The sequence below is a fragment of the Chamaea fasciata genome, unplaced genomic scaffold, assembly GCF_029207755.1.
Source record: "Chamaea fasciata isolate MVZ Bird 193981 ecotype frontalis unplaced genomic scaffold, bChaFas1.0.hap1 SCAF_17, whole genome shotgun sequence".
Lineage (NCBI taxonomy): Eukaryota > Metazoa > Chordata > Aves > Passeriformes > Sylviidae > Chamaea > Chamaea fasciata.
Genome location: NW_027094102.1, coordinates 13842291 through 13870154, shown reverse-complemented (window position 1 = coordinate 13870154; position 27864 = coordinate 13842291). Strand labels below are relative to the sequence as shown.

At 50.1% G+C, this 27864-nt stretch overlaps 1 protein-coding gene across 4 annotated transcripts; it reads left to right on the top strand.

Moving 5' to 3' along the window:
• The first annotated feature begins 57 nt into the window (after positions 1 to 57).
• CEP250 (centrosomal protein 250) lies at positions 58 to 27594 on the top strand. Of its 4 annotated transcripts, none has more exons than XM_066199206.1 (32): positions 58 to 201; positions 410 to 571; positions 779 to 835; positions 1529 to 1611; positions 2160 to 2325; positions 2987 to 3093; positions 4332 to 4559; positions 5132 to 5228; positions 5703 to 5801; positions 6548 to 6709; positions 7017 to 7195; positions 7649 to 7831; positions 7961 to 8105; positions 8357 to 8503; positions 8683 to 8913; positions 10373 to 10566; positions 10785 to 10912; positions 11085 to 11254; positions 12002 to 12181; positions 12790 to 12924; positions 13201 to 13344; positions 13796 to 14076; positions 17133 to 17292; positions 17872 to 18184; positions 18590 to 18717; positions 18981 to 19101; positions 19713 to 19846; positions 20773 to 23280; positions 24907 to 25059; positions 25447 to 25560; positions 25715 to 25765; positions 26823 to 27594. In XM_066199206.1, the coding sequence occupies exons 1-32, from the start codon at positions 85 to 87 to the stop codon at positions 27111 to 27113; spliced, it is 7368 nt and encodes a 2455-aa protein (XP_066055303.1). In that variant the 5' UTR covers positions 58 to 84; the 3' UTR covers positions 27114 to 27594. The 4 variants fall into 4 exon arrangements, with proteins under 4 accessions (XP_066055303.1, XP_066055301.1, XP_066055304.1 ...); XM_066199204.1 differs by having other exon boundaries at positions 24904 to 25059; XM_066199207.1 differs by lacking the exon at positions 410 to 571 and having other exon boundaries at positions 24904 to 25059.
• Positions 27595 to 27864: the final 270 nt, after the last annotated feature.

Genomic DNA, 27864 nt, shown 5'->3' with positions numbered 1-27864 from the left:
CGGCCCCGGGCGGGCCGGCGGGGCGGGGCGGGGCGCTGGGGGCGGGCGGAGCAGGGCCCCGCGCCGGGCCGGGCCGGGCCCGCCATGGCGGGCAGCGCGGGCTGCGACGAGCAGAGCCCGGGCTCGCTGCGGCGGCGGCTGCGGAGCGCCGAGGAGGCGCAGCAGCGCCAGGCGGGGCTGGTGCGGCAGCTGCAGGACGAGGTGAGCAGCGGGCGGTGGAGGGCGTGCGGGGCTGCCCGCGCTGCCCAGGGGGACTCGGCCGGAGCCCGCGGGGCCTCCCCGGGCGGGCGACGCCGAGCTGGGGCCGGGAGGCTCCGGGAGCCGCGGTCTCGCTGCCGAGCCCCTCCTGAGCTCGCTGCCTGCGGCATCGCTGCTGTTCGGCCCCGTTAGCAGGGTTTGTCCCGGGCAGGAGTCGGGCCGGTTTGCTTGCGGAGGAAGTTTGAAAACTCATTTCGGTCGGTTCAAGGACCTTCTTGAACAGCCAGACGTTGGCTCAGGGCGCGTGGGGGCCGTAGATCGGGTAGAGATGCCCACACCTGTTCCCTCGTTCTGCTTGCTGCCGCTGTCTCAGGTGAGCAAGGCGGTGCTACGTGTGAAAGAAATCCCGCCCCAGTCTCTTTCATGTTAAAATGAAACTTTCCTATATTGGAGTGAGTTCTTGTTGAGTGTATCATCAGCGCTGTGCTTGGGCTGGACAGACTCAGAGAAAAGTTAATGTGGGGTGAGCAGAGGCTGTTACAAGCTACTTCTCTCATCTTCATTCTTTGTATCCATTCAGGTACTGCAGTACCAGACCTGGTGTCGAGAGTTGGAGCAGCAAGTGAAAGCTGGAAGGGTGAGTGTGCAGGTTGTGAACTATAAAGGGTGTATCTAATGTTCCCAAATGCAGACCAATAAAAACCTTCCACAAACCAATGACAGGAAAGCAGATTTCTACTGTCTGAGAGTTTAGAGAAGTGTTTTGAGTTTTCTCATCAGTGTTTTGTCCAGTTGCCATTCTTAGAGCAGTCAATAATCCCAGAAATGCCAGTCCAGAAAACCTAGCTGAGGATTTTCATTTTGTGAAAGAGTGCTTCATTGGAGTTACGTTTGTCCTTGGTCTCAGGAGAGGACTGTGCTGTGTGTTACATGATACAGCTGTCCCAGAGAAGGAACCAGTTGAAACAGCTTTTTGGAAGTCAGGAAGGCTGGTGGTCAACATAGAAAAGCATAGAGACGGTTCTGTTTCTGCTTCATGGCTAAAGTAAACCTAGAAGCCAAAGGGTGGAGGAATAGGAGAGCATTCCTGGGCTTCAAGTCCAAGTCAGCACTTGAGGTCATGAACTGAGGACTCAAAGCAGTGGGAGAGTGAGGAGAGCTATTCACACTAACACCTTCCCCACCCTTCCTCCCTATAGTCAAACACTGTTACACCTGGAAGAAGCCATGAGCTCCTGATATGGCCAACAAATGGACAGAAAAATGGTGGATGCTGACAGTGGTGAAGGAAACACCATCATTTGACTTAACATTTCCTTTCTTCTTACAGGGATCCCTTCCAGGCAGGTGGGAAGCCACAGCAGACCACAGCCTGGAGAAAGCACTGCTTCAGGTGGAAGAGGAGCAGCAAAGGTACAAGGAAGAAGCATTTCTTCATACTTGGTATCCTGGATGCTCATGGAAGTGAGGGAAAACCTGTCGGTGCTGCCTGGTCTCCCCAAGGGAAGCAGTTGGGCAAGCTGCTTTGACAGGAGAAAGGTCCACAGTCTGCTTTCTGTGGTGCAGTAATAGTGCTGTGTGCTGAATGGCTCTGCTTTGTTTGGGGTGTGTGTATTCTGGGTGAAAGCCTCAATTGTTCTGTGGTTCAGTAGATGAACAACTCTGGACAGTGCTAGAGAAAGGTGATACCTCCAGTGACCATCAGCTTGAAGAGGGGGAAAATCGTTACCTGTGGGCATTGTCAAGGTTGAAGGGGAAACCAAAATCATGGGTGGAAATTGAACGCTCAAAGCACAGAGAAGCAAATGAGGTTTTCATTAGAGAGAGATCTCAGTTAACCCTGTAAAGTGCTTTTACTGTCTCTCAGACAACAAAATCAGTGTTGAGGGAGCTGGAAAATCACAGGGATGCTGGAGAGCTGTTGTTCAGTGACCTCATTGTTGTTTCTCTCTCTTTCCAAGGTGTGAGAATCTGGCAGAAGTAAACACTCTCCTGCGGGAGCACCTCGATAAAGCCAGTGAAGTTAATTCCGCCCTCAAAGAAGATGTTGGAAAACTGACAGTGGATTGGATGAGGGCCCGGGACGAGCTGGAGCTGAAGGAGAGGGAATGGCACAGTGAACGTGAGGTGAGGATAGGCTACAGGAATGCCAGCCATGTTGCCAGAGGGGAATGGGAATGCGTTTTGTTCCTGGCATGGAGAATTTGCTGTGTGGAAGCTGTGGCTCTGCTGAGGATGTACTGGTGCTGGACAGGGGTGTGGGAGGGAGGAGTGTCAGCACAGGGTACTGGGGGAAGATGCCCACTTCTGTGACTGCACTGCTCAGTCGAGAAGACAGACCTGGGCACTGTAGGGCAGTCACAGGAACATTTGTCTCTTTAATAGTTCCTAAATCCTTCTTTTGAGCAATGGAGACCAGAGAGGTCTCTGTGTGTTCAGATTCAACATGGCCAACACAGGAGCAAGACAGGCCTCCTGTACTGACTGCCTGTTGTAAGCCAACCTGGAACGGGGCTTGGAGGGGCTTGTGTTTGTTTTCCTCTGCTGAGACTTCGAGGTGATGAGTCACAGTCAGCTTTGCTGCTGCCCACTGCTACAGGAGAAGTGTGGATGTTTCCTTCTTGGCAGCTGCTGTGGGCCTCTTTGATCCCTCTTCAGTCCTTGATGCCCCTGGTGCAGTAGTTATTAAAGGGCACCTGGTGATGGTGACTTACTCTCTCCTGTCTGAGAGATGTTACAGTGACAGTGAAGGCTGAATTGGTATTTCTTTTTGTCTTTGCATGTTTAGCTTTATGACAACTACGTAAGGGGGGAACATAACCGTCTGCTCAGCCTGTGGCGGCAGGTGGTGACCTTCCGCCGCCATTTCCGGGAAATGAAGACTGCCACGGACCGGTGAGTGGAAGTTGAGCGAGACCTGCAGGAAAAGTGGGGCTGGCTTGCTTTTCAGTCCTGCTTTTTGAACCTTGATGTTGCATTAGTTACAGCAGAGATAGGATTTCTCCTTTGGCAGTCAGAAGCAATGCCATTCAGCATGCTTTGGGCCGTTCTCAGAAGAGTTATTTGCAGCTGGTCTTCAGATAAAGCTGAAGAGCTTGGGCCATGAGGACTGCAGAGGCTCTGAGCAGGTGATGGCTGTGGTGCTGTGTGTGCATGTGAACACAGGCACAGTAATGCATGGACACCTGGGAAGACACTCACTGAAGCTGTGCATGCAGCATATAGAGTGGTTCCTTTTATGAAATTGTAAAAACCTGCATTTAAGAAGTCTTACCAGGTTTCTTTTTCCACTGCTCCTAAGAGAAAGATGATTAATGCATATTTTTTTCCCTTTTCATTTCCAGCATAATTTTATTTTGGTCAGTTTGTATCCACTTACTCCTCTTCCAGCATTGCTGAGAGGAGGAATATCTTCTCTACCCTGTTACTGCATTTGTCCAATTTCTTTTGCTTAGTTCAATACCTCTTTTTTTATGATTGTTTTCTTGTTCTTGGGCTCTCTGCAGTTCTTTTCTCCCAAGAAAAATAGTGTAGCCATAATAGTGCTTTCTGGTGTCAGCATGCACTTTCAAACTCCAGCCATTTGTCTTATTTGATTGTGAGTCTTCCCTATTGTGTAGAGTCTGCCTGACCTGCTATTTAGTCCTTGTGTTTTTATGCTATAGCATGTGCTTTCATGTTATAGCATTTCAGGCTGATTCTTATACCGCCTTTCTGAAAGTTTTATTATATAGGTACAGTCTTGAGCCTCTTAGCAGTCCAAGTGGGGATAACAGAGCACTCAAGAGCACAGTGTGTAAAAGCTGGGGACCTTGGTAAAATTCCTGATATCTATTAATGATAATTAGAGTATGTTAATAAGGATAATTAGAGGTGCTTGAGGCTTCTGGCCTGTGCTATATCTTACTTCTTATATATGAGAAGAAAACAGACTCCACTTGGCTGCCTGGTAAAGTCATTGCTCAGCTGTCAAGATATGTCGTGGTCCCAAAGTGTCAGATGAATGACTTATCCCCAGTGAAGATGTCACCTTGCCTGCCAGCTCTTTGTGATGCATGATTGCATGCTTCAGAAGTGAGTCAGCTGATTAAGATGGGAGAGTGATCATTGGCTCTTCCTTGGTTTCTCTTCAGAGATTTGTCAGAGCTGAAGGTGGAACAAATGAGGCTTTCTGGATCTATTCTTGTGAACTGCACCCGCCTGAACTCCTGTGTGCAACTCAGGGAGTCCATCACTCCGGGTAAGCCTGTCCTGAAGGATCAGGCAGAGCAGCAAATGGAACCAAAAATAAACCAGACAGCTCAGGAAGCAAAAGCCTTACAAGTCAGGTGGGACATGGAGAAGAAAGAGCTTCAGGATAGGTAAAGTTGTTTTAACTTTGCTATTACTGACATTATCTTTTGTGGCACCTTCTTGGGTTAACAGATGGGCTCACATTTAGAACAGCCCTGTGTCTGTTCCCGGTCAAAAACTCTTGCCTTCAACAGAAAGGATGGGGGAAAAGTATCTGCCTGACAGGGATTCTTCCAAGTAAGACAAGACTGGAAAAGTGATGGCCTCTGATAAGTACTTTTGCTGTTAGCTGGTTCTTGGTGAAAAACTGAACTCAGCATAAAGAGAGCTGTGTTTCTTGTACAGCCCTTTTACTGCTCAGGGCTATGCTGAGGGAGTTGGGAGGAATTTGCCCAGGGCCATCATAAGCACTGCAGCACCTCTATGCTGACAATTCTTTTCGAGACTGAGTGCCAAGGCCTTTGGGGCGAGAAGTGCCATTTTGCAACATCAAGCCTATTAACCTGTGGAGATGAATGCTGCCTTTGCTGTGTTTTCTGGGTTGAACTTTGCTGTGCTATGCTTTGGGGAGCTGCTTGGCTCTTTAACAGGTGCTGGTATGCAAAGCTTTTGGAATGGCACGTAGACCTTCTCTTCTCAGGGTGATGGAGCTCTCAGCCTTGCTTGTACAGTCTCAGAAGCAGAACGAGGAGAAGGAGAAGACCATGAAAACACTTAACGACACAGTGGAGATTCTAGTATGTTTTACCTTTACCTGGGAGATAGCCCAGTGTTTGCTCTCCAGCCTGAACACAGAGATGTGGCTTCCTCAAGAGAAACAGTGGTAAAGATGCCCAGTGTATGGGAATATCAGGCACCTTGCCAAAATATTCCTTGTGTGTTTGGCAGATGTGGAGTCAGTCCAGATGCAGGCAGTGGCAGGGAAGCGCAGACAGTTCAGGTGTTCCTCTGAGGGGTGGCACCAATGCACTTCCGCTTGTGACTTCAGGTCTCTGGGGATCAGAGCTCCTTGGAACTGACAGTTTAATAGCAGTCTATAAAAACTAGCTTTTGGTCTTCCTTTTAGTTCTAGCAGAGAAGAAATGGAATAGATGTGGGCAGCAATATACTGAAAACACTAGAGCTGAGACTTAGCAGTGAGACTGCTACTGAGGATGGAAATGCTGCAGGTGGGAGCAGCTCTTTCCTGCCCACCCTTTCTTTGTTCTCAGGAATCAAGTTGGGCAGAGAGAGAATTTGCAGCTTCATTGACTAACACTGCCAAAGAAGAGAATCTTTTCCTTCAAAAGCTCATAAAAAATATCACTGAGGTGAGTACAGAGCTGGTGGAGGGAGCACATCCCTGTAAATTTGATTTTTGAAGTGCTTGAGGAAGGCAACAGACTGGCCTAGGGACTAGAGATATGTCTTGTGTTGACTGCCATTGCCTGTTTAATTTTTAGACTTTTCTGACACAGAACCTGTTCTAGCTTGTGAGTTGCTGTGCTGTGACAATTCAGCCATTAGAAGTTTCAATATTTTGCCTTCACCACCCCACTAAGGTTGCTCTTGGACTGTGTTTTCGGAGTATGCTACTTGCCATTTGTATTCCAGCGTTTCTTGGGCAATTCCCTCACCCTCTTTGAGCAATGAGTCTGTTGTTCTTCAGACCTTTATGAAAGTTCACTGTCTCGAGTTGATGCACTTGCCAGGTCTGCTCCTTCCCTCTGTGTTCACTGACTGTTATAATCTCCCCAAAATTGCAACTTTCAGGGGTAACTGTAACTTAGTCCTAAAGTTCTCTTAATAGAGAAGGGTTTAGTTGTCAGCTCTTCTGCATAGCTGCAAGAAAGTGAGTGTTCAGGCAGCCTCCAGCCACTTCACACTTGTGAAGAGTAGCTGTATTCAGAAATCCCTGGAGTACTTGTAGCCACAGGGACAAACCTTTTTTGTGGACTGGAGAAATGAGAGAACTGAGTTTTTATTGACTCCAGGGTAAAGTGGGAAGAAAAGGAGAACAAGATAAAGAAAACCAAGTAAAATGAGCAAAGACTAACAGCTGGATGTGGGCTTTCAGATGGTGTTAGACGACAGTGACAGCATGGTCAGCATTATCTGCACTGACAGTTCCCAGCATGCAGACTCTGGGGATATCTTCTCAGCTCCGAGATCTGTTGATACAGGGCATGCCTTTGGATTGGTTCTGGAAGCACTGGCAAGGATGCGAGGGGCAACATGGGTGAGAACTTCTGTGTCTTCCCCAGTAGCCGCAGGCTCAGTGCTGAGGTCTTGCTCAGCTTGACACCTTTCCATTTGCTCAGCCACTTGAGGCACTTTTTCTCACCTTCATACTCATGCTCCTGCCCTACTTCGCTGGTCATGCCATCTCTGTGTTCTACTGCTTTTCTCTCCTTGATGCCCACCCCCTCAGCACAGCTTTTGTCTTCAGGGGAGCTGTCTCTGCTAGCTGTTTCTTTCAACTCTCCGGAGCCACCTTCCCTTCTCCTTATTGCTCATTTGTGCTCCTTCCCTGCCCGTTCCTGCAGGCCCTGAGAGAAGAGCTTTCTGCTAGGCAGGACTCAAACAACTTCCTGCTGCAGCAGCAGAGACACCAGGAAGAGAAGTGCAGGGAGGTGCAGCAAAGGCTTGAACAACTGGAGGAGACCTGTAAGAAGTCCAGCAGCCACCAACAGCATCTTCAGTCTTTAGTAGAAACACTCAGAAGGTGAGCTTTTCCTCTTCCTCCTCCTCCTGCATTCCAGAGGCAATCTGCTTCCAGGTCTGGGAGTTCAGAGGTGTCCTGGATGAAGAAATCACCTGCCCTACCATATGTGGGCCTCAGTGTGGCTCTCAGTCATCATCCTGTCTGGGTTTTTCATGCTCTACTGTGACTCCCAAGGCTGTCTGGGAGATGCACAGCCATGTTGGAATAGAAGACTCCTTCTCACTGTGCTGCTTCCCTGAATTCTGTTCTTTGTGTGCCCCTGCCCAGCCACTGCTTCTCGCTGCAAGAAGGCAAAATCCTGCATTCCTTTCCCTTTGCCTCTGGAGGATTTCCTTGGGAGGGAAAGAGCAAGGTCTTCCTTAGCCCACTGCCCCCTGCTCCATCCTGGAGTGCTGAAAATGGGATTTGTGACTCTTCAGGCCTCTTTGTTCTGACTGAGCCTTGTTTCTGCAGTGACTGTGCAAACCTTGAGAAAACTAGGGAAGAGTTACAGGAACAGCTTGGATTAATGGAGCAAGAAGCTTCACATCTGCGTCAGAGTAATGCTGAGCTGCAGATGAAGGAAGAGTCAGCCCAGGCAGAAAAGGCAAAGCAGCAGGACAAGATGGAGAGAGCATGCCATGAGCAGGAGCTCCTGTGAGTGTTAAAGCTTTCTCTGGCAGTGCTGGACTTGAGGAGGCCTAGTGTGAAGGAATGAATGGTGCCTGCTCCTCTGTTGTAGTATAAACTGCTTTTTCTATAGAAACCTCTTTCCTTTCCTCATAGAGTGAAGGACTTGGCTGCACTTGAGGAACAGCACTCACTATTGCAGAGTGAGTTGGTAGTCAAGAGGCAGACACTGGAGAAATTGCAGCTTCAGAAGGATCTGCTGGAGCAAGAGAAGGATGAGATTGCCATGGCTCTGGAGAAGGTATGGACACCTTATTTCTAGGCAGCACTTGTGGGAGTGGGAGTTGTGCCACCAAGATCACCTGAGATGTTGTTAGAAGAGAGGGACACTGTTGCTCTTCTTGGAAAATGGTGATCCAGCCAGACAGGCTCTTTGGGGTCATTACTGGGAGCTCTGTCCTAGGAGTAAGTCAAAGACACCCAGGTGGAGTTGCTGCCTGCAGTCTGGGATTTTGCTGCTCTTGTTGTCCCATTGTTCTTTTGCCTCTCCAGGCAGAGCGGTCAGTGGCAGAGCTGACAGGGGCTCAGAACAGGCTGAATGCTGAAAGAGCTGATCTACAGGCTGCAGCAGCGAAGATGAGCAGCATCAATGAAGCTCTTGCATTGGACAAAGTGCAGCTGAACAAATATGTGTGGCAGGTGAGCAGAGTTGCCGGAGATGTTGCCAGATGTTTGTCTCCAGCTGCTGCTGCTTCTCAGACTTCTTACCTTGGCAGAGTCTGACCAACTGACTGTGGCAGTGTTCCTTTAGTGTCTGAGCTAATCTTTCGTAGTAATTCTTCTTGTACTTTATTTCCTCTATGCTTCTGTGATTGTAGCTGGAGCAAGAGAAGGAAGTTTTGTCTGCTAAAGTGAATGAAATGGAGAGAGCAAATATCTGTGAGCAGGAGAAGCTGAATTTCTGTGAAAGAGCAAACGAAGAGCTCTGTGCAGAGAAAGCCCGGCTAGAGCAGCTGCTGAAAGAAGCAGAAGAGCAGCGGGAGGAGCTGTGGCTGGAGCTTAGGACACTGGGAGAGGAGAAAGCAGAAACCCAGGAGAAATTCCATCAGGTGACCAAAAGTATGGTGCATCCATGTGAGCACTGGACTGCTTGGATGAGGGAAGCTTTACCTGTTGGATTCTGCAGTGGTTTTGTCAAGGGGACACGTGGTAGTGCTGGAGGTCACAAGGCTTTGTTTGCTCCTGTTTGGAAATGTGTGGGGGGCTTGCAGAGCTGTTCTACAGTTCTCGGAGTTGTCCTCTGCTTCTACAGAATCTTTTAGTCCACCTCTTTGTTGGCCCCTTTTTGGCTCTTGATAAGCTGCAAAGAGATGATTGTGTTGTAGATGAATCTGAGTGGGTGGCAAAAGACATAGCAAAGGAATCAACCTGTGGAAAAAGGATCAAACTATGTAGCTCTGAATCGTTTTTCTGAAACAAAACAGGTCTGCATGTTTCTGTTGGTGCTTTTTGTTGTGAAGCTGGAGCACATCCAGAGAAGGGAGTGGAGCTGGGGATGGGTCTGGAGCACAGGTGTGACAAGGAGTGGTTGAGGGAGGTGAGGGGCTCAGCCTGGTGGAAAGGAGGCTCAGGGGGCACCTTCTTGCTCTTTACAACTCCCTGTGACAGGAAGGTGCAGCCAGGTGAGGGTCGGGCTCTGCTCCCAGGGAACAAGGGACAGGACAAGAGGAAATGGCCCCAGGCTGTACAAGGGGAGGTTTGCGTTGGGTGTTACAGGAGAGCTGCGAGAGAAGGGCTTGTTTCCGACGGTCTGTCACACAATCTCAGTTCTGGGGTATGTGGTAGATTTGGCAAATACACAGCAGAGGTTTTGCTTTTGAAGAAAAGAGCCCCAAAACACATTTTAGTCTTCAGGACTGAATACAAACGAGGGCCATTAGTCACCTTCTTTGTGTAAGACAAGTATGTGGTCTTGTTGATGTGAACTGCTACACAAGGAGAGTTCATGCTTTGGCCACATCAGCCAGAGTTCCATCAGTCACTAAATAACTGCTCACCACAAGAGCTGTTTTCCTGCCAAGCATGCCCTCATTGCAGAGAGCAGCTTTGAACACTGAAGCTGGTGACATTTTGATGTGGGTTTTGTTCTAGAAGGAGAAATCCTGTTTAATTTCCCTTGCTTTAGCAAGCAAAATTCATTCCCCAAACTTCCTGAAAATGTCCAGCACCTAAAGAGATCCTGTTAGAAATTTTGTTTTTTCCAGGTGGCAGTTGTAGAAGATGTGGTAATTTTGTGTGACAACACAGAGTCAGGAGTTGGGGATGTTTGTTGGGAAGGAGCTGTCTGATCCCAGGAAAGCCAGCAGGGCCTGACACAGCACTTGCAAGGGAGCAGTGCCAGAGGCTTTTGGAGCTCAGGGTATCAGAGCAGCATAGGGCAGATGCTGTGAAACTTTGGGCCCAGAGCACAGGTGCTCCTTGTCCTCTGGCTGCCTGCGAGCTGGCACTGGCTGGCTCTGCACAGGGCTCCTGAGGAAGGGCTCGACCTGTACCTTGTCCCGCTTCCAGGTTTCCCAGCAGCAAGAGTCGTCAAGGAGGGCTCTGGAGCGGCTGCACCGGGAATCCTCTGGCCAAGGGCACACACTGGCCCAGGTGTGCAGAGAGAAGGAGCTGCTGTGCCAGGAGAAGGCTGCCCTTGAGGGCCAACTGGCAGCCGTGGAGCAGCACAGACATGACCTTTCCAAGCAGCTGGCAGAGACCAGGTAAAGGCCATGGGAGGCCATAAGGAAAGCCTGAGCACTCCCTCAGAGGGCCCCGCTTTGCCGTTGAAATGGCACAAATGTGCCTTCTCTGGACGACTTTCCATGCCTCTCATTTTCCATACTCAGGTGTGGGGATCTTGAGCCATGTTGTCCTGGAATAACTACCTGGGGGTGTCAGGAGCAGGCAACTCATGTCTCTCAATATTTGCAACTTGTAGGTCAAGAAAGGAGAGCCTGGAATGCAGCCTGTTTGATGCTCAGCAGCAGATATCTCAGCTGGAGATCACCAGGAACCATCTGCAGGCTCAAGTGGTCACAGTGACACAGGCCAAGGAGGTGATAGAAGGTGAGAACCTCGTGTGCTTTGTTTGTGGTGCCGCCCCTGCCTAGAGAGGCTGCTGTAAAGCCACCTCTGTCCACAGGGCTTCTGAGGAGTGGTGGGGCTGGGGGCACTGAAAGGGCCTGAGGTCAGGAAAGTCAGTAAAGACTCTGACTCTTGCTGTTGGTCTTGTTTGCAGGAGAAGTGAAGTGCCTGCAACATGAGCTGGAAGCAGAGAGAGCTGCCAGGAGGCAGGAACAGGAAGACACAGCTCAACAGCTCTTGCAGGCAGAGCAGCAGCATCACGAAAGCCTCAGGCTTCAGGAAGCTGCTCAGCAACTGCAGATAAACAAGCTCCTGCAAGAGCTGGTAGGGGACAATACACTTCTGAATTGTCCAAGCTGGCACTGTGGGTTGGTTTAGCACAAGCAGAGCCACTGGGTGGGTGTGAAAGGACAGCAATCCTCTGCCAGAGGACTCCTGCTGCTGGGCCGGGCAGCAGAGCCATCGGCTCGGACTTGGAGGCACCTGAAGGCCCCCAGGATGGTGCTGGGACAGTAAATGCAGCCAGGGCTCCAGTCAGGGCGTAAGACGAGTTCCAGAGCAGGTTGGGCAGTGTCCAGCCAAAGCGTGGCAGCCCAGGGCAGGATTGTCCCCAGGTCCCACCTGCCAAGTGGAGCAGATGCCAACGTGGAGCAGATGCCAACAGTGCTGCTGGCTGCAGGCCTGGGAACTCGGTTCCTTCCTTGCTGTGCTTCCGTGGTGGACAAATGGATTAGCTTTGGGCTGGAAGCAAATGGAACACGCCCCTTGTCCCTGCTCCTTCAGTGCTTGTTCCTGGGGCATCAGAGAGGGGAAGGTGACACCTCCTTTCCTGAGTGGTTGGACTCAATGCTTGGGAAGGTCTTTCCCAACAGAAATCATTCCACGCGTCCGTGATTCTTATACCTGCTGAGCATCCTTTTAAATTCCCTGACAGGACGTGGTTTCTGGAGGGCAGAAAGTCAGTGCTGTAGTCTTTTCAGGTTGGGGTTAGTGGGAGGGATGAAGCTTCACATTTTGCAGCAAGGAGCTTGCCGGGGACTTCACCTTGCAAATTTCTCCTCCCCTCCTCAGGCAAGTGAGCGCGAAAGGCACCGTGCAGAGATGCAGGAGACGCTGGAGCAATGGGAAAAAGAGAAGGCAGGGAGAGAGGAGGAGCACGAGAAAGTGCTGTTTGAGATGAGGCAGAAAGTTGCCTCCCTGCAGGCACAACAGGAAGAAGAACGGACAAGATTTGAAGATGCCAAGCGAGAGGTAACGATTGTGAAAGGAGAACTGGTGTGATTTTCTGCAAGGCTGGAGCTGTGGGAGATGGCAGCATATGGGGCTGTGTGGAGCATGCCCTGCGTGTCTTCTGCCTTGAATGTGGGAAGGTGAAAGGTGAACGGGGCCATCTTTGGGACCAGGAATGAGCCCCCTCGTAGGAAGCCGGGCAGAAACATCAGCTTTCAGCTGAGATTTTTGTGCTGCTCTTGTGCTCCGATTTTTGAATTTTACTTTAGAGTATCTTCCCTGTTTTCTTACCACACCTGTTTTGGAGTGTACTGGTAGGTGTTCGTAGCCAAACGGAGTTTGTAGGGCTTTTCTTTTACAGGCACAGGGAAGGTGCAGCAGGAGTGCTGAGAAGAGAAAAATCCTTTTAAAGACTCATCTGGAGTATTTCTGAACAGTAACCCAGAGATGTCTTCTGGGCTGTGTTTTCAGTCACTTCCTGGGAAGCTGTGTCTCCCTCGGGGCAGACAGTGGCCCAGGGGAGCATCAGCCCAGTGCTCTGCGAGCCCGTGAGCCCATCACTCTTTGCCTCCTGCGACACGGATGTTGCAGGAGAAGTGTGAAGCCCTCTGCTCTTTCCTTCTGTGCAGGTCCTGCTGGAAGAGCAGAATGAGAAAAATGCTTTATCAGAGGCACTGCTCCAAACTCGGCGGGAGCTCAGCCAAGCGTGCCAGCAGGTCCAGCAGCTCAGGCAGGAGGTGGAAGCGCAGCAAGAGAAGGGGCAGGTAAGCCTGAGTAGGCAGGAATCAGAGTGCAGCGCAGGGACAAGGGCACAAAAGGCAGCTCCTGGGACTGAGGAGGCAAGGGCTGCTTCAGGCCCTGGGAGCACAGAGCCTGCTAAGCTGCAGAGCTCAGCCCCAGGAAGGAAGGCTTGCAGTGGAAGCAGAGCTGGGAAGAGAAGCCAAAAGAAGTTGTGGAAGGAAGGAGATTTTGAGACAGCAAGTGGGAAAAGCTGGGCGTGAGGAAAGATCTCAGGAAGCTGCTCTGCATTTTGTTGCCAGACCATCAAGGCAGAGCTGCAAGCTGAGCTGCAGGTGGCTCAGAATGAATTCCAGGCAGCGCAGACGAGGCACCAGGAAGAAGTACAAGGCATCAAAGAGGAAATGAATGTGCTCCTTGAGCAGAGGGAGGCTCTACAAAATCAGGTGAGTGAGACAGCACAGGAACTGCAGTCATCCAACCAAGGGGTCTGTGCCCTTCGAGCCTTTCCATGGCAGAACAGCAGCTGATGGGGTGATCCATCGTGCTCTGGGGACTCCATGGCAGCTGCTCGGAAGGACACTCAGTGCTCTGCTGAATCTCAGCTGCTGCCCTGGACAGCTGGGTTAGTCTTCTGGGCTGTTGGCCAGGGAACCATCAGCATGCATTCCTGCTGGCCTCCTACTGCTGGCCTCGGTTTTGGAGGTGCTTTTTCAGTTGCCCTTGGTGGGCCACTTCGAGATTGAAACACCTTGTCCATATCCATTGTGAATCTGGTGCTCTCAGGACTGGGAGTAATGGAAAGTTGTCCTTTCCTTTTCCTCACAGCCTCTGCTGTGGCTGACAGTGACAGGCTGTGGCTGTAGCCTCTGACTGCTCTGTTCTGCTTGACTGCAGGTGGGAGAGTTGACATCCCAGCTGGCAGCCTCCCGAGAGTCCCAGGAAAGAATTGTCCAGAGAGCCCAGCAAGATGTGAGTGAGGCCCAGGAAGAGTCAAGGCAGAAGCTGTTGGAGGTTGAGCGAGTCCAGAAGATGCTGGAGGAAGCAGGAGATCAGAAAAATGAACTGCAAGTGCACCTGCAGAACTTGGAGAGGGAAAGAAGTCATTGGGAAGAAGTGGCACAGGAAAATTCAGAATTGCAGGCTTCTGTGAATGCCCTAGAGAGTGAAAAAGCCAGGTAAATGAAAGCCTGTGGGACTCTGCATTGTGGTGAATGGATTCCCTCTTTGCCATCTTGCAACTGCCAGAGGCTCTGGCAGCATTTCTGAAGTGGCAGATTCTGAACTGTCCGTGCAGACACATCTCATTGTCTGGATGTTGTGTTTCATTTTCTTTTCCTTTAAACCTTCACTTCAAATTTTTCTAAAGAGGAAGGCTTATGGGGTAGCTCTTTCCCTCCAGGGAGTGTGGTGCTGTTAAGTTATGTGTACAATGCCCAAGCTGCAGTGCAAGGAGCTGGATACATCCATCAGCTCCACCCTGGCTCCTGTAACTTGAAGCCTTTGGGATCTGGATCACCCTGGCATGTGACGCTTTTTGTTGACACAAGATGTGTTAAACTCATGATTTTTTATCTAAGCCAGATGAACAGAATCATGGAATGCATAGGGTTCAAGGGACCACAGTGGCCCATCTGGTCCCACCTCCCTGCTCATGCAGTGCCATCCCAGAGCACATGGAACAGGATTGCATGTAGATGGTTCTGGAATGAATCCAGTGAGGGAGACTCCACAGCCTCCCTGGGCCGTCTGTTCAGGGCTCGGTCACTGCACAGGAAAGAATTTCTTCCTCATCTTGAGGTGGAACTTCCTGGGCATCGGGTCCTGCCCATTCCTCTGGTGCCATTGCTGGGCCCCAGGGAGCAGAGCCTGGGCCCTGCTCGGAGCCCTCCCTGCAGGCAGGGACAGACAGGGCTGAGGGCCCCTCTCAGCTGAGGCTCCAGGCTGAACAGCCCCAGCTCCCTCAGCCTTTCCTGGGCACGGAGATGCTCCAACCCCCTCATCAGCTCTGCAGCCTCTGCTGGCCCTGCTCCAGGAGCTCCCTGTCCCTGCTGTGCTGAGGAGCCAGAGCTGGACACAGCACTCGAGATGTGGCTCCAGGGCTGACGAGAGGGGCTGCAATCCCTCCCTGACCTGCTGGTAATGCTTCTCCCAGTGCTTTCCAGGATCCGGTGGCCACCTTGGCTACAAGGATACACTGCTGGCTTGTGGAGAGTTTCTTGTCCACCCCCAGGTCCTTCTCCACAAAGCTGCTTCCCAGCAGGTTGGCCCCAGCCTGTGCAGTGCCTGGGGCTGTTCCTCCCTAGGTGCAGGACCCTGCAGTGGCCCTTGCTGAGTTTCAGAAGGTTCCTGTCTGCCCATGTCTCCAGCCTGCTGAGATCCCTCTGAGGGGAAGCACAGTGACCCTGAAGGGGCGGCATCAACCACCTCATCCAGATCATTGATGAGCAAGTTCAACAATGGCGGGCCCAGAGTGAGCCCTGGAGGACACCGCTAATGACAGGTGTCTAACGACACCCTGTGCCACTGATTACAACCCTCTGGCTTCTGCTGTTCAGCCAGTTCTCGGTCCAGCCCATTGTCCACTTCTCCAGGCCCCACTGCCTGAGTTTCCCCAGGAGGATGTTGTGAGAGACAGTGTCAAAAGCCTTGCTGAAATCAAGGTAAACAATATCCACTGCTCTCCCTTTGTCCACCCAGGTAGTTGTTTCATTGTAGAAGGCAATCAGGTTGGTCAGGTATGATTTACCTTTAGTGAATCCATGCTGACCATTCCTGATCACCTTCTTGTCCTTCCATGTGGGTGGAGGGGGCTCCAGCATGAGGTGCTCCATCACCTGTCCAAGGATTTAGGAGAGCCTGGCAGGCCTGTAGTTCCCTGGGTCTTCCTCCGTACCCTTTCTGAAGACCAGAATGACATTTGCTTTCTTCCAGCCCCCAGGCATGTCTCCTGATCTCCATCACCTTTCAAAGATAATAGGGAGTTGCCTTGCTCTGGTGTCCACAAGCTCCCTCAGCACTTGTGGACACATCCTTTCAGGGCCAGTGGACTTGTGGATGTTGTGTTTGCCCAGGCACTCACTAACCCAGTCCTCTTTGAAAGGAAAGTCTTGCCAAGGGATAGTCTTCCTTCCAACATTCCTTTAGCTTGGTATCCTGGGCCAGAGATCCCTGAGGGGTGGTCTTGTCCACTACAGACAGATGCAAAGAAAGGCACCCAGGAACTCTGCCTTCTCTGCATCCTGTGTTACCAGGGTCTCCCCTCCATCTAGGAACAGACACACATGGTTTTCCTTTTGTTACTGGTGTATTTTAAAAAGCCCTTCTTCTTGTCCTTGACATCCTTGCCCAGATTTAATTCCAAGGTGGTCCTTGGACTTCTTTGTCTCATTTCTACTTACTCCAGCAATCTCGCTATATTCATTCCAAATGGCCTGAGCCTGCTTCCATCTCCTGTGTACTTCCTGCTTGCACTTGGGGAATGACAGGAGTTCTTTGCTTATCCACTCAGGTCTCTTGCTCCCTTTGCCTGATTTCTTGCTCACTAGGATGCATTGTTGTTGAGCCTGGAAGAAGTGATCCTTGAATATCAGCTTGGACCCCTTTACCCTCCAGGGCCTATTCTCGTGTGCTTCTTTCAAGAAGATCCCTGGAGAGGCTAAAGTTAGCTCTCACGAGGTCTGTGGTTGTAATCTTGCTTGCTGCCCTGCTTTTTCCTTCCCCCCAGCTGAACTCCACAATCTCATTCATAGGCAGTGCAGACAAGGCTGATCCGAAGCTTCACATCTCCAACAAGGCCTTCCCTGATTATTAGGATAAGGTTGACCAGCATGCTGTTGTGGGATCCTCCACTGCCTGTGACAGCAAGTTCTCATCAATGCTTTCCAGGAACATCCTGCACTGTGTTGCTTCTCTGGCTGATGGCAGGGAGGCTAAAGTCCCCCACAAGTACCAGGGCCTGTGACTTTGAGGTTGCTTTATGTTGCCTGTAGAAAGCCTCGTCTACTTCTCTTCCTGTTCAGGTGGCCTCTAGCAAACATCCACAGCAGTGTCATCCTTATTTGTCTGTCCTTTTATTCTGACCCATAAGATCTGGACTCACTCCATCATCTACCTCAGACAAAACTTGACATGTTCCAAGTGTTGCCTCACATAGTGGCCAACTCCACCAATCCCTCTGAGGCACCCAAGGGATACAAATGTCCCTCATGGCCATCTGTTGACTTGTCCACAGGCTGACTCTGTCTCTGGAAGAAAAGGTTCTGAGCCTCAGAACCCTGGAAGAAAACAACCTGGCCCAGATCAATCAGACGTCTCAGCTTCGTTCAGCCCTTAAGCAGGCTGAGGAGCTCCTCTCAGAGCACAGAAGAGAACTGCAGGAGCTCAACGCCCAGGTAAGCAGTGCACTGGCATCCTCTTCTCCAGGGACACGCACCACCACCTTTGGCTGGGAGGCCCCAAGCTCTTCTCCCTCCCAGCAGCATCCACTGCTGCCGTGCTCTGCCTTGTGCTGCTGCTGAACCCTGAGGCCAAGTCTGTATGTGGTGCCTTGTGCTGCCACTGTTTTCACCCATTCTCTGCCGGCTCCCAGCAGGAAATGTGGGAGGAGGGGCTGCAGCGGACTCCTTTGGAGCTTCTCTGTCCCTCTGTTAGCAGTGTTGTCCCAGGCAGAGTTGGTGCCTGTGCCAGGCCCTGAGCAATGTGGGGACACAGACGTGGCTGTGGCAGGCTGGGGAGGGCACTTCCAGCACAGCCAGTTCAGCCGGTGTTCAGAGCTGCAGCCTCAAGGATGGCCCTTGCCTCCCTCTCCCTGTTTTCTCCACATTTGTCTCCATTACAATCCTTGCTTCTGGGCTTTCTATTTCCGGCGTGTTTTTTGCTTGACGTCATTTCTCCATTCTTGCTCTCCCTACTGCCCACTCTGAGCCTCAGAAGCAGCCCTGTCCCTGAGGCTCTGTGCATCCATCTTCCAGATCCACATACTGCAGGACACAGTGCAGCAGATGGAGGCTACCCAGGCAGCTCGAGAGAAGCAGCTGCTGCAGCAGCTGGAGGAGTCCCGAGCAGGAGAACGGTGCTTGAAGGACTCTGTGCAAGTGCTGGAAACTGAGATGTCTGAGCTGCGTGTGAGGCTCCAGAGCTCTGAGAACAGAGCAGAGACCTTGGCCACACAGTGTCAGCAGGCCAGTGGTGCTCGTCAGGAAACTCAATCCCAGCTGGACAAACTGCTCTTGGTTCTCCACCACATGATCAGGGACAGCAGAGATGTGGTCACTTGGAGCTCAGGTAAGTGTGGGAAGCTGGGTGAGCAGGTGTGGGAGAGGAGGTGGAGTTAGGAAGTGGTTCCTGGTATCCTGGTATGATGCTCTCACCGTCAGTTTAGGCTGACTCAGGCCTTGGGATGTCTTGACAGCTTGACTTCCCCTGTAGAGACACAAGTCCATGTTTGTACGTAGAGAAATGATCAGAAGGGAGAAGGGCCCAAGTCCTGTCAAGCCACAGGGCCCGTGCACTTGTCTTTGAGGTAGTGCTGACGTTAGTAGTCAACAGAGTAATGTCAGCCTGTGACACACGTCCTGCTGCAAGGTGAGCTCTAGGACAGTGACAAAGGCACCTCCTCCTAGGTAGAGAGGCCTTGTGTGTTGGAGACCATTGGATTAAATCTTGAAACAGAATGTCTTCTCTTTTCAGAAGAGGGTCATGTTGTGGGCCTAACTGCTTCTCAGGCTGGCGATGTCCCTGCAGAGCTCACAGTGGACAGAGTGGCAGCAGCTTTGCAAGATCTGCAGCAGCACCTGGAGCAGTCCCAGAAAGATCTGGTAATGTGTCCCCAGTGCACCCAGAAATCCCGTCTTGCTGCTGGGCTGCTGGATGAGCACAGTGCCAAGGCCAGGATAGATGTCAGTCCTTGTGGGGGAGTTGGCTCACTGGCATGGGGAGGAAGGAAGATTACAATCACATCTACCAGTACAGTCCAGCTGCCCTCTCCCACCTAGGCTAGTTCTGCTTTAGTGTTTGTAGCCCTTTGTCTGGTGCCAGCAGTGGTACTGACAAGTGATTCTGCTCCTCTTACCTCTTCCAGAATGATGCAGGGGAGAAGATACAGGCCATGGAGCTGGAGCTGGGCACAGGGCAGGCTCAGATGGACAATCTAAGGGCTCGCAATCAGGAGCTGCAGATACAGTTGGAGGAAAGTGCGCAAGGTACAGCTTCTCCTCCCCCACCCACTGCCCCATAATTTCTCTCCAGCAGAGTTCTCTGATTCCATGCAGAGGAAGAGGGCCCTGAGATGGCAGAGGGGAAAAACAACCAGCAGGAAATCTATCCATCCGAGTGCCAGTGGAAGCTTTTCTCAAGAAAGATGCCATGGCTGGCAGTGCCATCTGGCTGTGCTGTGGCTGATCCCGTGCACAGCTGGTGCCTTTCAGGTGCCCTGTCTGTGCTAAGGAGCTGTAGCTGGCTGCCTCAGCTCCGTTCCCCCAAACTCCAGGCCCTGCCAGAGCCTCCAGGCTATTGGCCTGTCTGGAGCAGGGCTGCACAGGCATTCCTGCTCCTTTGTCTCTCTTGGATTGCTCACTCTGCACAAGTCCAGGAGCAAAGACACTTCCCTACTCTTCTGAACCTTGCCCCTTCCATTCCTGCTTTTCTCTCTGCCTGGAAGCTTCCTTCATTTCTGTCAGTTTTGGCGCCCTTGTGGGCTTAGGGCCTGGCAAAGACAGGCAGGCAGAGAAGACAGTGCTGTTGGCTCTGCAGGATGCACATCAGTTTGCTTTTGCTTTGCATTTCCCCTTGTCCTTCCCCTTCCCTCCTGTAGCGATGTGGAGAGCAGAACAGCAGAATACCTCGCTGGAAATTGCTCTGAAGGAAGAGGCTGTGACTCTTCGTCAAGAGGTGGCATCTCTGCAGAGGAAATTGGAGAGCCTGGAGAAGGAAAGGAAGGAGGTGCAGGTGAGATTGGCAGATGCTACAAAGGGCCGTTTCCTGGCTATGATTGGACCTTGTGTTACTAGTTTTAAGGAGCTCCTTTTTCCACTTTAACATTTCTAATTTCATTCTTCTGAATAAGAATGAAAAGATGTTGTAGTCATGTTGAAGCCAGTTAGTGCTGAGGCTGCTGGTTTTCCTCCAGGTGCGAATTGAGTGCCCTGGAAGTTTTAGTTCTCAATGTCCACACTGTCTCTAATGACATTTCATGATTTGGGCAATTCCTCATCTGATAACCCATGTTCATATTTCTAAATATCTGGACCTGGAAGGAGGGGTGAGAAGAGCAAGTTTGGTGTTAATAGAAAGGTGTTTGGCCTTGGCCATCTGAGAGCAGCCAGTGGGGAGAGAAGAGGGGAAAGCCAAATGCTGATCCAGATAAGGACGTGTGCCTGCAAGGACAGAACTCGTCCTGAGTGGCAGCAGAGAATGACAGACTGGTCTGGCCACGGCTGCTCCAAGAGGGCAGTGGTGCCATGGGGATGGTGCCATGGAAACTCTACACAGGAGAGGTGAGAATCCAGTCCTGTTGGGCCCAGCTCCAGGGAATGAAATGCTGGGGGTGTTTGCTCTTCCCTTCCTCCCTGATGGAGAGCACAGCCTTGTGGCACTGCCTAAATCCTGCTTGGCGTGGACTTGAAATCCTGGCTGCAGTTCTGGCAGCTCCTCCCCAAAGGAACAGGGGAGTGGAGCTGCAAGAGGTCGGGGAAGGGCAGAAAGGAAGCTGGGAAAGATGCAGCATCAAGGGGGGCCCAGCAAAGGTCTGCGGCATCCCGAGAGGCAGAGAGAGAGGGGCAGCTCGTGCCTGCCCCTGCTGCAGGAGTCCATTTGTGGTATGAAAAGCAAACTGAGAGAGGGAATGAGGGACCCTTTTTCTCTCTGTTTTGCAGCATGAATGGGATAGGCTACAGGCAGATAAAGAAAAACTAGAGTATGAGATAAAACTTCTGGAGGAATCAGTCAGAGCCTCTGAAACCCGAGCAAATACAGCAATAGACAAGAATCACTCCCTTGAACAAGAACTCCAAAGTGCACTGTCCATGTTAAAAATTAAAAATGAGGAAGTGCAAAACCAGGGGAAGAAAATGGAAATTCTTCAGAAAGAGGCAGCAGAGACCAAGGCTTTGCAGGAGCAGCTCACTCATGTGACTGCCATCCTGTCAGAGAGGGAGGGAGAAATGAAGTTGTGCCAAGAGCAGATGAGAATGTTGGAAAAGCAGAAAGAAATGCATAAAACTGCTCTTAATCAGGTTATTAAGGACATAACAGAGAAAGAGCAGAAGACAGAATCCCAACAGGAACAGATACAGGAGCTGGAGAAGCAGCAAGAAAAGCAAAGGATTGTTTTAAGCAAGATAAGCCAAGAGCTGGAAGATAAAGACCATGAGATCAGATCCCAGCAAGAACTGATAAGGGAGCTGGAGAAGCAGTTAGAATTGCAGAACTCTGCTGTCAGCAGGGTGAGCAAAGAACTGGAGGAGAAGCACCTGGAGATCAAATTCCAGGAGGAGAAAATAATGATTCTAGAACAGCATGGTGCAGTACAAGTCCGAAATCTGCTTGTGGATCTTGATGATTTGAAAGGAAATCTGAAGGAGAAAAGATTGGAGCTTCTTTCTCTGACTCAGCAGATTCAAGAACTGGAAAAGGAGAGAGAAGAGGTGAAATCTCTAAATGCTAGCCTTGAACACCTGCGAACTGTTCTTAAGGACAGAGAGAGTGAGTGTGACACTCAAAGGGAAGAGTTAAGGCTCTTGCAGCAGCACAAGGAACAGCAAGATGGGAATCTGCAAGAGCTTCTTGGTAAAGTAGAAATCATGACACTTTCTTTATCTAAAAAAGATCAAGAGCTTGAGTCACAACAAAAGCAAATGCAGGAAGTTGAAGAAGTCATGGAAATGCAGTTAAAGACTGTCCGTGACCAACTGGAGCAGACCTTAGCAACCTTAAAAGAAAAAGACAGACTTATGGACATCCAAAAGCAACAAACAAGGAGCTATGAGGAAAAAACAGAAGAACAGATGAATGTCTTGCACAGAGACTTAGAATACTCCAGGACAATGCTGAAAGAAAAGGATTTAATGATTGAATCTCAGAAGGAACTGATTGAGACCTTCCAAAAACAAAAGCAAGACTCTGAAGAGCATAAGCAAATTCTGAAGCATCTTGAAGTGGAACTGAAGGAAAAAGAACAGGAAATTTTGTCTCTTAGAAAGCAATGTGAGGCATGCAAGGAAAAGGAGGAAAAGCATGAGGCTGAGCAAAGAAATTTCCATGCAACAACACTGACTCTGAAAGAAAAAGAGGAAAAGATTTGTGTTCTGGAGGATGCCATCGCAAAACTTCAACAGCAGAAGGAAGAGATGGCGGTACAGACTAAAGCCATACTGCAAAAACTGGAAGATGCTGCATCTTCTCTTGAAACTAGAGATCAAGAGATAGTGTCTTTGCAAGAGCAAGTCCAGGACCTTCGAGAGCAGGAGGAGATGGCAGGCAAGCAGGCCAAAACCCTAGAGCAGGATCTAGACAAAGCAAGCCACATGTTGCAGAAGAACCATTTGGAGTTCCTCAAGCAGACAGAGCAAATGAATGCATTCCAGCTTCGTGAAGAAAGCATGAAAGTAGCACTAACATCATGCCAGAAGCAAGTGACTCTGCTTGAGGAAGTGATGAGGAAGAAAGATGAAGACAGTGATGCTCTTAGGCAAAAACTCCAGCATGTAGAAGAAGAACTGAAGACTTTGCAGAATCTCCAGCTTAGGCTTACTGAGAAGAATGAAGAGGTTAGACATGATGGAGAGCAAGAGTTCCTGAAAGAAGCCTTCCGTGAGGAAGGAGAGATCAAGGCTCAAAGTGAGCAAAAGCAGTTAGAAGAGGAAATTAGACCTCTTCGGGAAGATCTCCAGCATGTTCAGCAGACTCTAATAAAGAAGGACAAAGAGATCAAGTACCAGACAGACAGAGTCAAGTATTTAAAGAAGACTCTGATAGAGAGAGAACAAGAGCTTAGGAGGCAGAGTGAACTCCTGAAAGAATTAACATTGGCTTTGCAATGGAAAGATGAAGGGGAAACCCTAAAAAAACAAATGCAAAAACTCCAAAAATGGGAGGAAGTAGAGAAGAGGAAAACTCTCCAGGAGAGAGACCAGTTCTTGAAAAGGCAGGAGGAAATTACCCAACAATTGGAAGCTGAGAGGGAAACCAGTGGCGAAGAGTTGGAGCATGTGGCTGCTGCTTTGAAGCAGAGAGAAGGCAGAGAACATGAATGGAGAGAGAACACTCAAGTCCTGAGTGCTGCACTGACCAGGAGTGAAATGGCCAATGGGAATCTGAAGAAAGAGATAACCATCCTGCAGAGAATGGTTTCAGAGAGAGACACAGACCGATTTCATCTCCAGGTAGGCCCTGGCATTGACCTTTAGTCCACTACAGCATCCCTGAATTATTCCAATGAGGTTTCCCATAAAGAGGTGGGACTCTATATCCCCGTCAGTCCAGGCCTGCTTGGGCAAGGCAGCCTGGGCTGCAGCAGGCAGCCTTGTCTGTGTGCCTGGCTCCAGCCAGAGACCATTGACCGCCAGACTGTTTCCTGGCATGCCCGGAATGATTGACACAGCTCTGGAGTTTGCTGTTCCAATCAGCTCCAGGCCAAAAGCTGGGCATGGGGAGCTGCTTCTTCTGTGCCCACACAAGGGGCGGGAACACATGGGAACTTGGATTTGGTGTGGAAAGGAATAGAGCAGGTGAGCAGAGTGAGGGACTAAGCTGAGCAGAGTTTTGTACTGAGGGCTGAACAGCAGCTGCACCGCTGGTCCTTCCAGGATGCTTCCTGACATGGAGCTTTCTGAGGGACAGCTTTTCCAGTGTATTAAAAGAATGGGATTTCTATTATTGCCTGGTCAGGTTAAATGCTTAATTATGCATGCAGGACTTGTCTGTACTGCTATCCAAAAATCATGAAGGCAAACTTGTGTATTTCTACAAAGTGAACTGATTTAGGTCCTGCTAGTTAAACCGCTGCAATAGCCTGTGCTGCAGCTTTGCCAAGAATTTGTCTATACTCCAGTGTCCATTAGTATATTGGCATGTGTAAAACATGCTGCTAAGAAAACACTGTATGCATTATATATTTACTTATGACTTGAAAAATATTACTTGCATCCTGCTCCAGGATGCTGACAAGTATTTAGATCTGTTGATGAGAAGTAAAGATGTGACAAGGGCAAGAAATGTGAAAAAAGCATGAGGTTTCAGTTACATACATGTAGATCAGGTAGGCAAGAACATTGTCAGGTAATGCAGTTGCATCCACACAGATTGGTTTAGTGCTGATACCAAGACTACATTTCTAGGTGCTCCAAGGAGCAGTTCATGAACAAAGGCACAAAGGAGGTGGCTCCTGACGAAATTCAGAGCACTGCATATGGCCTGATTGATAATGTGATACTTTCAAAGAGCAGTTCTCTATGAGGATGTAACAGGTGAAGAGAATAGAGAACAAAACCAGTGTTTTGTCATTGCAGAAATATGTGCTTCACCCACATCTTGCACGTTTGGTTGTCTAAGGACAGAGAGTAAAACTGTAGGTAAGAGAATTTACAGTGATGATCAAAGAGGATGACCAAAGATGGTAAATAACTTCCCTAAGAGGAAGATGTAAATGTTTTAAGTATTCACAACTGACAAGAAATGGCTGAGAGAGAGAAAGGTGGAGACACTACAGAGCTTTGTAAAACTATGAAGTGACTGGATAGGAAATTAATGCTTCCAGTCTCTCAAAACCAGAATGGGGAACACTGAACAAAACTAGCAGGAAGCAGCTCCAGAACAAATTACTCAATTCTCCAAGGGGATTTGGAGGAGGGGCCCTAGAGAGAGGGTGTGTTGTTTTGGCCTGTGGGCAAGAAGGACCTTAGCACTGTCCATTCCTGCTGTGGTCACTCTCCCCGATGTTTTGATCCTGACACCCTTCTAACCTTTATATGGCACCAGCTCATGGAATCTCCTCTCTGAATGCCCAGCAGGCTGTTGCTGAAGGGGAGCAGCTGTCATGGCTGTCAGAGAAGAGACTCATGTTGCAGAGCTTGGAATGTTTGCAGCGAGCAGTTGCAAAGCTGGAAAATGAAAGGGTGGAGCTGAAGCAACAAAACACTGAACTCAGGAGGACTCTTGAGCAGGTAAATTTGGCTTTTTCTGCCTGTGCAGAGCCCTAGGCTCCTCTGGAACACTGCACATTAGCCCAGGCAGTGCTTTGCAGTCCTCTGCTTGTTACCTTGCCTCTCCCTGTGCCTGCTGTGAGCCCACCCCTTTTTTTACTCTCTCTCTTGTGGCAGCCCATGGCTTTAACAAAGGCACCTTCACTCTGCTGCCTCTCTGGCCCCGTGTCCCCAGACACTCACTGACCTCTCTTGCACAGCCCCCAGAGAGAGCTTTTTGCCCCCAGTGTTGTCTGGTGCAATTCAGAGTCTCAGAGCAGAGATCTCCATGCCTTGATGGCCAGAGGTCCCATTTGTTCCATGTTTGCTGACAGGTTTCTCTGACCCCTTCTCCCATTCAATGTGCAGGTGGAACACGAACGGAGGAGACTGAAGAGATGTTTTAGGGGTCGGTCACTCCCAGATGCCTGTGGATTTTCTCTCTCTGAGTCTGAGCAGTGCAAGTTGTCCACTTCTAGACAGGTGAGAACATTTTCCTTGGTGTGAGAAGGCTTTGGTCATACAGAGGAATGTTGGGAAATCCCAGTGGCAGCAGCCCTCCAGAGACCTAATAGAAATCGAGTATCACCTGTGGCCATGACCAGACTGAAAGAACCTCCTTTCATTTTTTTCACAGGAGGAGTCTCATGCTCGCTGCAGTCAGCGCTTGGCTGAGTTACAGAACCAGGTGAGCAGTAGGAAAACTTCCATCAAAGGCTGCTGTGGCTATAGTCACGGGCACAGGTGTGCCTGCTGCTACAGCCTGTGTTGTGCTTGGCTGTCAGGAAGTGAGTACAGCAGGTATTGTCAGTCGTGCACCTGTTTGCAACAACCGGACAACATCCTTTACCTTGGTCTTATCTCTGTCTTGTCTAAAGATCAGACTAGATCGGGGGGAGAGAGATGGGATGAAATTCTGAACACTGGAAGTCACCTGAAAATATCAGAATCATGGAATCATAAAATGCTAAAGGTTGGAGAAACCCTTTGAGATCATCTAATCAAACTATTAAGCCAGCATTGTCAATCCCAACGCTAAACCATGGCGCAAAGTGCCACAGCCACGTGTTTGCTGAACACTTCCAGGGACAGTGATTCCACTACTTTCCTGAGCAGTCTGGACCAGGATGTTCTCCTTTGTTGCCTCTTTCCATTTTCCCTTGACTCTGTAACAGTGGACCTTGCATCTTAGCAGAAATCCAGGGATCTGAGGCAATACCAGAGGCTTACTATTCCACTGGGCTTAGTTGCCCACATTGTGCTCTACTCCTCTGTGGAGTGCTCTGCTCCTGTGTGGAATGCTCTGAAGTTTGGGAGAGGGAGAGTTTGCTCCCTGTCCCTCAGCTGCCTGTCCAGCAGCTCCAGTAGAAGAGTCCTCCAGTAGCTCAGAGGAGCAGTAGCCCTTGTGCTGAGGCAAAGCCTGTGGAGAAAGGGGTCAGTGGCCCAAGTCTGTGCTTTGGAAATCAGAGCTGGGTTCCTAAATGCTGTCGGAACTCTCTCTAATAGACCTGTGGTGGCTGAGGGATGTACGTGGGAAGGGTTTGCCAGCCATGAAGTGGACCTGTTGATCCTCTGAGCTCTGTTGAGGGGCAGTCTGGGAGCCTGTTCCTTTCCCCTTCCCCAAGGGCAGAGTGTTGGTGAGGGCTGGACTTGGAGGCTGTGTCTGCCCCGACAGCCGGTTCCGTGGGGCTGCGGATGCTCCTGCCAGCGTGGGCTTGTCTGAGCCGGGCCTTTGCCTCTTCCAGGTGTCCCTGCTGCAGTCACAGCTGGCCCGGGACCGACTACACCGGCAGAACTACATTGAGAGCTGTGCAAGGACCAGTCAGGAGCTGTCAGACCTTCACCAGGAGCTGTCGTGCTCCTTTGCAGCTGTGCTCAAGGAGCCCAGAGCTGCTGTTCTGGAAGCAGAGACTCGGAAGCTGGATCAATCTCTGAGCCTTAACTCGGCACTGACATCCCTGGACCGTCAGTCTCTGGAGAGACAGCCTGAGCCTCCAAGAGCCAGAACTGCCAGAATTGATGATGACCTGAGGTAACAGCACCTCTTGTCTCCATTTGAATGGAAGGATTTCTGCTAAGACAAAGAGCTTATGGATGTGAGAAATAGGATCAACTTCTCAGGGCAGGGCTACTCTCTGCCTTAAACATGTGTTGGTCTCACATTCAGCTGGTGTCAAACCTCACCTTCTGTTGAGGATTAGGATCTGTGAAGCATTATTTAATGAACTAGATGATTTCTGGGGCCAAAATTTCAGTATTGTCATCGTGAGAACAATGACATAGGTAAGGAAAGAATGATGTGTGGAGAAGGAAACCCAAACAAGAAATGAATAATCCTTGAAGAGTAAGACTTGCAGGTGGCATCTGCCTGAGGGCAGCTGCTTAAAATAAAAGGACACAGAGTGTCCTACAAACAATTAAAGTAATGTAACAATTTGTGGTGTTTGCGTTTGCAAGCATCTCCTATGGACAGACATTTTATTTTTTTTAATAAAAATTTTTTCAGAAGAAAATTATTTTCACTGGCACAGTGAGGCTATTGCAAGTTCTTACACAATTTTCTTTCTTGAGGGCAGAGGTGTTCCCTGCAACAATTAAAGGGAATTTGAGGTGTTATCAAACAAAGGGGTAAACTGTGCACATCCGGGATCAAAGTTCAGTGAGAAATGAGACTTCCCTTCCCTTCTCCCTTTTCTTCCATTTTTCCCTCCAAAGCACTGGTGGCTTTGCCCCAACAGCTGGCCCAAGGGACCGCTTGGCTGGTCTCCACAGGCTGTCAGTGCCCAG

Bases quoted from the DNA above. Each gene is read 5' to 3' on its own strand.
- CEP250 (XM_066199204.1), top strand. From the start codon at position 85: ATGGCGGGCAGCGCGGGCTGCGACGAGCAGAGCCCGGGCTCGCTGCGG. The intron at 19,847-20,772 runs GTGAGATTGGCA...TCTGTTTTGCAG, and splicing joins AGGAAAGGAAGGAGGTGCAG to CATGAATGGGATAGGCTACA. The intron at 25,766-26,822 runs GTGAGCAGTAGG...TGCCTCTTCCAG, and splicing joins TGGCTGAGTTACAGAACCAG to GTGTCCCTGCTGCAGTCACA.